General features: G+C 57.9%; 1 protein-coding gene across 1 annotated transcript in view; it reads right to left on the bottom strand.

The window, feature by feature from the left end:
- Positions 1-2,129: 2,129 nt before the first annotated feature.
- LOC121855889 (proline-rich protein 36-like) overlaps positions 2,130-10,506 on the bottom strand; it is a 32,438-nt gene continuing 24,061 nt past the window's right edge. The window contains exons 3-9 of the mRNA XM_042351057.1: positions 10,233-10,372; positions 9,753-9,876; positions 9,371-9,478; positions 8,324-8,523; positions 5,752-7,917; positions 3,202-4,375; positions 2,130-2,944 (exon numbers count right to left, since the gene is read on the bottom strand). Coding sequence (XP_042206991.1) covers positions 2,130-2,944; positions 3,202-4,375; positions 5,752-7,917; positions 8,324-8,523; positions 9,371-9,478; positions 9,753-9,876; positions 10,233-10,372 — 4,727 coding nt within the window. The remainder of the gene's footprint in view (positions 2,945-3,201; positions 4,376-5,751; positions 7,918-8,323; positions 8,524-9,370; positions 9,479-9,752; positions 9,877-10,232; positions 10,373-10,506) is intronic.

Here is a 10,506-nt window from a genome sequence, read left to right as displayed (position 1 = left end):
CAGTACTGCCCCATCCAGTAACCCCTCCCCTAGCACCCCCACCCCCATTCCCTTACTCCTGGTTCACTGACCTCAAAACACAACTAAATTAGAGGAACTCAAAATCGATTTAGGTAGTAAAGATAAGCCACTGATAATAATAAGGCCGGAATCACCTGAAGTACACCTGCACACACACACACCTGCACACACACCTGCACACACACAAAGGCCAGCCACCACACCTGTGCCTCTGTTACCGTGATGATGTTGATGATGGCAATTGTGTTGATCGAACTTAACCTCAACACAACAGCTATTTATTTCAGTTTATTACAGGTGTTTCATGTGATGTCCCTCTTTAAGAGCACCTGTGAGTGTGGGGGGCAGTCTTACAGGTGTAGTAGTAGTAATAGTAAGTGTTGTAGTAGTAGTTGTAGTTACAGCACTTGATTGAGAGTCTTTTGTGTGTAGCTTGAAAAAAAAAACGTGTTTGGAAGCCTTTTAGGTCAGTTTATATGTAACTATTTATCAAAACACACACACACACACACACACACACACAGACCGACCTATAAATGTGTGTGTGTGTGTGTGTGTGTGTGATACCTGAGTACACCTATGTTACCTGTCAAGTGTTTACGTGTAATAACTAATATCCACTTCTCTTCCTTCCACAGGTAAGTGAGAGTCCATGTGTGTGGTGATGAGCGTCTTGTAAGTACTGTATACCTGTATGATTAAGGTATACATACATGGTGAATTATGTATATTTACGGTGTGTCAAGTAGTTTCTCGAGTGTTTATCATAGTTTGGTGCTTATAACAGGAAGGACCTCAGATCTGGTCATTAGCCACGTCTACTGTAATGTATTGGGAGATAAATAATTATAATTATAAAGCCGCTCAGTCAAAATGATAATAATACCTCCTGACCAACACCGAACCTAATTATCCACACCTGTACCTCTTGATCCACACCTGTAACTTCCTGACCCACACCTGTAACCTCCTGACCCACACCTGTACTTCCTGACCCACACCTGTACTTCCTGACCCACAGCTGTACCTCCTGACCAAGATGGCTCTCTTGACCCACACCTGTGATTCCTGAAGGTGTGACAGTAGGTGGAAGCTGAGAGGTGGAGGGTGGAGGTTGAGAGGTAGGAGGAGGGTGGAGGTTGAGGTGTGATGAGGTTGGAGGAGTTGAGGTATGATGGAGGTTGAAGGTTGAGGTGTGATGGAGGGTGGAGGTTGAGGTGTGATGGAGGGTGGAGGTTGAGGGTGTGATGGAGGTTGGAGGTTGAGGTGTGATGGAGGGTGGAGGTTGAGGGTGTGATGGAGGGTGGAGGTTGAGGGGTGTGATGGAGGGTGGAGGTTGAGGGTGTGATGGAGGGTGGAGGTTGAGGGTGTGATGGGAGGTTGGAGGTTGGAGGGTGTGATAGAGGGTGGAGGTCATAAATTAGGTCGGCACCTCAGGTTGTGGAGTGTCGTGTTCTTATCAGATGGCAGGGTCGTGTTGTCATTTTATCTAAGGGGTGTTTGGTCCTCCCTCCCTCCTTTGGTTTCTCCTTTGGTCATGTAGTGGCCTCACCCACCTTGGTCTGTCCCTTAAGGGGTAGCTAGGCTCCCTCCCCCTCCTAGCCCTTGTTGTCTGTTGTCTGGTTCTCTCTCACCTCCCCCTTCACCCCTTGGTCCTCTTTAGGGGTATCTGATACCCTCTTTCGTGAGATAATTTTGCCCCTGACCCTTTCGTGGTCTGTTCTTCAGGGGCGTCTCAGCCCTCCCCCCTTGTAATGACTCAGATATTGGGCATCGATGGGGGGGTTAGGAGACCCTATGACCCAGTGTTGGGTACTGGGGAGGGCATGAGAGCCATAATGACCCCAGTGTTGGGTACTGGGGGAGGGCATGGTGCCCAGAGTGTTGGGTACTGGGAGGGGCATGAGGCCCTGTGACCCAGTGTTGGGTACTGGGAGGGGCAGGGGCCTGTGGCCCGAGTGTTGGGTACTGGGGAGGGCATGAGAACCATATGACCCAGTGTTGGAGTGGGGAGGCATGAGGGGCCATGTGGCCAGTGTTGGGTACTGGGGAGGGGCATGAGGGACCATGTGGCCAGTGTTGGGTACTGGGGAGGGGCATGAGGGACCCTATGGCCCAGTGTTGGGTGCTGGGGAGGGGCATGGGGACCCTGTGGCCAGAGTGTTGGAGGCTGGGGAGGGCATGAGGGACCATAATGACCCCGAGTGTTGGGTACTGGGGAGGGGCATGAGGACCATAATGACCCGAGTGTTGGGTACGGGGAGGGGCATGAGGGACCATAATGACCCAGTGTTGGGTACTGGGGAGGGCATGAGGGCCATGTGGCCCAGAGTGTTGGGTACTGGGGAGGGGCATGAGGGGCCATGTGGCCAGAGTGTTGGGTACTGGGGAGGGGCATGAGGGCCATAATGACCCCGAGTGTTGGGTACTGGGGAGGGGCATGAGGGACCATATGACCCGAGTGTTGGGTACTGGGGAGGGCATGAGGGCCAGCCAGCCAGAGTTTGGGTACTGGGGAGGGCATGAGGGGCCATAATGACCCAGAGTGTTGGGTACTGAGGGGCATGAGGACCATAATGACCCCGAGTGTTGGGTACTGGGAGGCATGAGGCCATAATGACCCCGAGTGTTGGGTACTGGGGGAGGGCATGAGGGACCATAATGACCCCAGTGTTGGGTACTGGGGAGAGGGGCATGAGGGGCCATGTGGCCGAGTGTTGGGTACTGGGGAGGGCATGAGGGGCCATGTGGCCAGGTGTTGGGTGCTGGGGAGGGGCATGAGGGCCATAATGACCCGAGTGTTGGGTACTGGGGAGGGGCATGAGGGCCATAATGACCCCAGTGTTGGGTACTGGGGGAGGCATGAGGACCGGGTTGGTAGGGAGGGGCATGAGGGGCCATAATGACCCAGTGTGTTTGGGTACTGGGGAGGGGCATGAGGGACCATGTAATGACCCCAGTGTTGGTACTGGGGAGGGGCATGAGGGGCATGTGGCCAGAGTGTTGGGTACTGGGGAGGGGCATGAGGGGCCATGACCCCAGTGTTGGGTACTGGGGAGGGGCATGAGGGACCATGTGGCCAGGTGTTGGGTACTGGGGAGGGGCATGAGGGGCCATATGTGGCCAGTGTTGGGTACTGGGGAGGGCATGAGGGGCCATAATGGCCAGAGTGTTGGGTACTGGGGAGGGACATGAGGGCCATAATGACCCCGAGTGTTGGGTACTGGGGAGGGGCATGAGGGGCCATAATGGCCAGAGTGTTGGGTACTGGGGAGGGGCATGAGGCCCTGTGGCCCAGTGTTGGGTACTGGGGAGGGGCATGAGGGACCATGTGTGAGTGTTGGATGCTGGGGAGGGCATGAGGGACCATAATGACCCCAGTGTGGGGTACTGGGGAGGGGCATGAGGGACCATAATGACCCGAGTGTTGGGTACTGGGAGAGGGCATGAGGGGGCCATGTGGCCCAGTGTTGGGTACTGGGGAGGGCATGAGGGGCCCTGTGGCCAGTGTTGAGGTGCTGGGGAGGGCATGAGGGGACCATAATGACCCCAGAGTGTTGGGTACTGGGGAGGGCAGGGGCCATAATGACCCAGAGTGTTGGGTACTGGGGAGGGGCATGAGGGGCCATGTGGCCCCGAGTGTGTTGGAGTGCTGGGGAGGGCATGGGGACCATGTGGCCAGGTGTTGGGTACTGGGGAGGGCATGGGGGACCATGTGGCCAGTGTTGGAGTACTGGGGAGGGGGCATGAGGGGCCATGTGGCCCCAGAGTGTTGGGTGCCTGGGGAGGGGCATGAGGGACCATTGGTGACCCCAGTGTGGGTACTGGGGAGGGCATGAGGGACCATAATGACCCCGAGTGTTGGGTATAGGGAGGGCATGAGGGACCATGTGGCCAGTGTGTTGGGTACTGGGGAGGGCATGAGGACCATAATGGCCAGTGTTGAATGCTGGAGGAGGGCATGAGGGGCCTGAGCCAGTGTTGGGTACTGGGGAGGGCATGAGGGGCCATAATGACCCGAGTGTGGGTACTGGGGAGGAGGGCATGAGGGGCCATAATGACCCAGAGTGTGGGTACTGGGGGGAGAGGGCATGAGGGCATGTGGCCAGTGTTGGAGTGCTGGGGAGGGGCATGAGGGACCATAATGACCCCAGTGTTGGAGTACTGGGGAGGGCATGAGGGACCATGTGTGAGTGTTGGGTACTGGGGAGGGCATGAGGACCATAATGACCCGAGTGTTGGGTACTGGAGAGCAGGGGCCATGGCCAGTGTTGGGTACTGGGGAGAGCATGAGGGACCGGTGAAGTGTTGGGTACTGAGAGGGCATGAGGACCATGTGGCCAGTGTTGAGGTACTGGGGAGGGCAAGGGACCATAATGACCCGAGTGTTGGAGTACTGGGGAGGGGCATGAGGGCCATGTGGCCAGAGGTGTTGGGTACTGGGGAGGGGCATGAGGGGCCATGACCCCAGTGTTGGGTGCTGGGGGAGGGCATGAGGGACCATAATGAAGCCAGAGTGTTGGAGTACTGGGGAGGGGCATGAGGGGCCATGTGGCCAGTGTTGGGTACTGGGGAGGGGGCATGAGGGACCATAATGACCCCGAGTGTTGGGTACTGGGGAGGGGCATGAGGGACCATAATGACCCGAGTGTTGGGTACTGGGAGGGGCATGAGGACCATGTGGCCAGAGTGTTGGGTGCAGGGGGAGGGCATGAGGGCCATGGAGCCCAGTTTGGAGTCTGGGGAGGGGCATGAGGGGCCATGTGGCCAGGTGTTGGGTACTGGGGAGGGGCATGAGGGACCATGACCCAGAGTGTTGGGTACTGGGGAGGGCATGAGGGGCCATATGACCGAGTGTTGGAGTGGGGGAGGGCATGAGGACCATGGCCAGTGTTGGGTACTGGGGAGGGGCATGAGGGCCATAGCCAGTGTTGGGTACTGGGGAGGGCATGAGGGCCTGTGGCCAGTGTTGGGTACTGGGGAGGGCATGAGGGACCATATGACCCCAGTGTTGGTACTGGGGAGGGGCATGAGGGACCATGTAATGAGTGTTGGGGTACTGGGGAGGGCATGAGGGACCATAATGACCCAGTGTTGGGTACTGGGGAGGCATGAGGGACCATGTGGCCAGGTGTTGGGTGGGGAGGGCATGAGGGGCCATAATGACCCAGTGTTGGGTACTGGGGAGGGGCATGAGGGGCCATAATGACCCTGAGTGTTGGGTACTGGGGAGGCAGGGGACCATAATGACCCAGTGTTGGGTACTGGGGAGGGCATGAGGAATATGACCCCAGAGTGTTGGGTACTGGGAGGGGCATGAGGGGCCAGCAATGACCCATGTTGGGTACTGGGAGGCATGAGGGACCATATGACCTGAGCAGCAGAGGGGCATGAGGGGCCATATGACCTGAGTGTTGGGTACTGGGAGGGGCATGAGGGCCATAATGACCTGAGTGTTGGGTGCACTGGGAGGCAGGGACCATAATGACTGAGTACTGGGAGGCATGAGGGACCATAATGACCCTGAGTGTTGGGTACTGGGGAGGGGCATGGGGCCAACAGACCTGAGTGTTGGGTACTGGGGAGGCATGAGGGACCATAATGACCCGAGTGTTGGGAATTGGGAGGCATGAGGGGCCATAATGACCTGGAGTGTTGGGTACTGGGAGGGCATGAGCCATAATGACCCGAGTGTTGGGTACTGGGGAGGGGCATGAGGGACCATAAGACCCTGAGTGTTGGGTACTGGGGAGGCATGAGGGGCCATAATGACCCGAGGTTGGGTACTGGGAGGGGCATGAGGGCACCATGGCCTGAGGTTGGGTACGGGAGGCATGAGGGACCATGACCCTGAGTGTTGGGTACTGGGAGGCATGGGCCATAATGACCGATGTTGGGCATCGGGGAGGCATGAGGACCATAATGACCGAGTGTTGGGTACTGGGAGGGCAATGAGGGGCCATAATGACCCCTGAGTGTTGGGTACTGGGAGGCATGAGGGCCATGACCCGAGTGTTGGGTACTGAGGGGCATGAGGGCATGACCCTGAGTGTTGGGTACTGGGGAGGGCATGAGGGGCCATAATGACCCGAGTGTTGGGTGCATTGGGAGGGGCATGAGGCCATAATGACCCGGAGGTACTGGGAGGGGCTGAGGGGCGCAATGACCCCTGAGGTGGTGGGTACTGGGAGGGCATGAGGGGCCAGAATGACCCGAGTGTTGGGTACGGGAGGGGCATGAGGGGCCATAATGACCCTGAGTGTTGGGTACTGGGGAGGGGCATGAGGGGCCACAATGACCCTGGAGGTTGGGTACTGGGAGGGGCATGAGGGGACCACACACCCGAGTGTTGGGTACTGGGAGGGCATGAGGGACCATAATGACCCGAGTGTTGGTACTGGGGAGGCATGAGGGGCCACAATGACCCTGAGTGTTGGGTACTGGGGAGGGCATGAGGGACCATAATGACCCGAGTGTTGGGTACTGGGAGGGGCAAGGAGCCATACGACCTGAGGGTTGGGCAGGGGCAGGCAGACCTGAGGCAGCACTGGGAGGCATGAGGCTACAATGACCCCGGAGTGTTGGGCACTGGGGAGGGGCATGAGGGCCATACCAACCCCGAGTGTTGGGGTACTGGGAGGGGCATGAGGGGCCACAACCCGAGTGTTGGGTACTGGGGAGGCATGAGGGCATGACCCCGAGGTTGGGTACTGGGAGGGGCAGGGCCATAATGAGGAGAGGCACTGAGGGCATGAGGGGCCATATGACCCGAGTGTTGGGGTACTGGGAGGGGCATGAGGGACCACAATGACCCTGGAGGCAAGTTGGGAGGGGCATGAGGGCCACAATGACCCCTGAGTGTTGGGACTGGGAGGGGCATGAGGGACTCAATGACCCTGAGTGTTGGGGTACTGGGGAGGGCATGAGGGACCATAATGACCCGAGTGTTGGGTACTGGGAGGGGGCATGAGGGGCCATGATGACCTGAGTGTTGGGCACTGGGAGGGGCATGAGGGGCTGGTACGATCCCTGAGTGTTGGGTACTGGGAGGCATGAGGGGCCATAATGACCCTGGAGGTGGGTACTGGGAGGGGGAGGCCATAATGACCCGAGTGTTGGGTACTGGGAGGCACAGAGGGCCATATGACCTGGAGTGTTGGGTACTGGGGAGGCATGAGGGAGCACGACTGGAGTGTTGGGTACTGGGAGGCATGAGGGGCCATAATGACCTGAGTGTTGGGCACTGGGAGGCATGAGACCATAATGACCTGAGGCAGGCTGGGAGGGCATGAGGGGCAATGACCCCTGAGGTTGGGTACTGGGAGGGGGCATGAGGGGCTGGTAATGACCCGGAGTGTTGGGCACTGGGAGGGGCATGAGGGCCATGACCGAGTGTTGGGCACTGAGGCATGAGGGGCCATAATGACCTGGGAGGGCACTGGGAGGGGCATGAGGGCCATAATGACCCCGAGTGTTGGCACTGGGAGGCATGAGGGGCATGACCGAGTGTTGGGTACTGGGAGGGCATGAGGCCATAATGACCTGAGGTTGCACTGAGGGGCATGAGGGACCAAATGACCTGTACACTGGGAGGGGCATGAGGGGCCATAACACCTGAGCAAGGTACTGAGGCGAGGGCCATGACCTTGAGGTTGGGCACTGGGGAGGCATGAGGGGGTCATACGACCCCTGAGGCACTGGGAGGGCATGAGGACCACAATGAGCCCGGAGTGGTGTGCCTGGGGAGGGCATGAGGGGCCATGACCCCGAGTGTTGGGCACTGGGAGGCATGAGACTACATGACCCGAGTGTTGGGCACTTGGGAGGCAGAGGCCATAAGACCCGGAGGTTGTACTGGGAGGGGCATGAGGGGCCAGCATGACCTGAGGTTGGGCACTGGGAGGCATGAGGGGCTCATGACCCTGAGTGTGGGGCACTGGGGAGGGCATGAGGACTAATGACCTGAGGGAGGGGTACTGGGAGGGCATGAGGGCCATAATGACCCTGGGAGGTTGGCACTGGGCATGAGGCTGCATGACCCCTGAGGTTGGGTACTGGGAGGGGCGAGGCTATAATGACCCGAGTGTTGGGCACTGGGGAAGGAGGGGCCATAATGACCCGAGCTGGGGCACTGGGAGGCATGGGCTACAATGACCTGAGTGTTGGGCACTGGGAGGCATGAGGCCATAATGACCTGAGTTGGTATCAAAGATACATGACCCGAGTGTTGGGTACTGGGGAGGGCATGAGGGGCCATAATACCCGATGTTGGGGTACTGGGGAGGCATGAGGGGCTAATGACCAGAGTGTTGGGCACGGGAGGCATGAGGCTCACGACCGAGGTTGGGCACTGGGAGGCGCAGGGGCCATAATGACCCGGAGTGTTGGGTACTGGGGGAGGGCATGAGGGACCATAATGACCCCGAGTGTTGGGTACTGGAGACATGAGGGCCATAATGACCTGAGCAGCACTGGGAGGCATGAAATAATGACCTGAGGGTACTGGGAGGGCATGAGGCCATAATGACCTGAGAGTTGGGGCACTGGGAGGCATGAGGCCATAGACCTGGAGAAGTACTGGGAGGGGCATGAGGGGCCATAATGACCTGAGTTGGGTACTGGGAGGCATGAGGACCATAATGACCCGAGTGTTGGGTACTGGGAGGCATGAGGGGCCATAAGACCCCGAGCACTGGGAGGCATGAGGGGACCATATACCTGAGGCTGGGGGGGCATGAGGGGCCAGGACCTGAGTGTTGGGTACTGGGAGGGGCATGAGGGCCATACACCTGAGGTACTGGGGAGGCATGAGGGACCAATGACCGAGTGTTGGGTACTGGGAGGGCATGAGGGACCATAATGGCCTGAGTGTTGGGCCTGGCCGCCTGACAGGTTTATCTGCAGGTCTTGGACGACAAGCAACACGCCCTACAAGATACATAACCCAGCCAGCCAGCCTCCACTACAGCCAGCCAGGCCCTCTACTGCAGCCAGCCAGCGCCACACACTCACCAGCCAGGCCCCCACTGCAGCCAGCTAGCCACACACACCAGCCAGGCCCCCCACCGCAGCCAGCCAGCCACACACCCCCAGCCACCACAGCCAGTCAGCCTCTACCGCAGCCAACCAGCCAGCCACACACACCCAGCGAGGCCCCACCACAGCCAGCCAGCCACACGCCCACAATCTCCCAGCCAGTTTTAGTCTCCTTTCTAGTCAGTCTCCCAAGCTGGTCAATCTCACCTTCCCAGTCAGCCAGTCATTTACGACAGATGCCCGCAGACTTTCCCCTGTCCCACCTTTCCTCTCCTCCCACTCCTCTGTCCCACCTTTCTCTCCCACCTCTCACTATTCTTTTCCTCCATATCCTCTCCCCGAGCAGAGATTCTGAAACCCATGACGAAGAATATAGGTAAAGTGTCAGTGAAGCTTCGAGGTTTGAGTCTAGACGGGGAACCTTTACCAGAATACTTGTCGTGGGTTTCAGAATATATGGTACATTAGTTACGGAAGTGTAGAGACTTGTTTTGGCTGTACATATTTAATAGTTATGAGGGGGGGTGGAGGAGGTAGAGGGGGAAGACTGGTGGAAGAAGGGAGGAGGAGACGAGGATGGAGGGAGGAAGACTGAGGGAGGAGGGAGGAAAGGGATGGGGGATTAGGGAGGCTTGTCGTGACCAGTAGTAATTGTGTGGTGGTGGTGGTGCTGCCCTCATCACTTTAAGGTTCACCTGATGACACCCGGTGACTCCTTGTGACACCTGATGACACCCGGTGACTCCTTGTGACACCTGGTGACACCCGGTGACTTATAGTAATAGCTCGTTGAAGGTTCCTGGTGACAGCTTTGGACACCTGGGTATAAAGAGGTGACATATACCTGGTGAGACTTGGTGCCTTGTGGTGAAAACTAGTGCCCTGTATAGCACTTGTCTGTTATATCCGTGTGTGTGTGTGTGTGTGTGTGTGATGGCATATATCTTCCCACCTATATGCCACCCCACCCACATGACACCCCACCCACATATCACCATCCACCCCCAAACCACTACCCCACCCACATACCACCACCCCACCCACATGCCACACCCCCCACCCCACATATCACCATCCACCCCAAACCACTACCCCACCCACATGCCACCACCCCACCACACGCCACTACCACCCAACACCCCACAACACCCCCACCACACCACCACCCCACCCACAGGACGGAAGCCCCCTGTAGTGGGCATGTATGCGTTGGCCTCCCGAACCTTGAGACAGACTCGGTAATTATTCCTGGCCAAATCCTTCACTCGTGATGTAGAGCAACGGCCGCCCATCTTATCTGATATCTCGTTGCCAGCTTCTCTTAGAATCGTAATTATCCGTAATCAGATCAGCAGGGATGACATGCTAACGACCAATTATCGTTTAGAACCAGTAATTCAACCAGGGTATCACGAGCAGACTTTGCCCCGGCCTCATGCAAACTATTCC

This window comes from Homarus americanus, unplaced genomic scaffold (assembly GCF_018991925.1).
Source record: "Homarus americanus isolate GMGI-L3 unplaced genomic scaffold, GMGI_Hamer_2.0 scaffold10373, whole genome shotgun sequence".
In the NCBI taxonomy this organism is placed as follows: Eukaryota; Metazoa; Arthropoda; class Malacostraca; order Decapoda; family Nephropidae; genus Homarus; species Homarus americanus.
The sequence above is the reverse complement of the archived record's forward strand: the minus strand, read 5'-3'. Positions and strand labels throughout refer to the sequence as shown.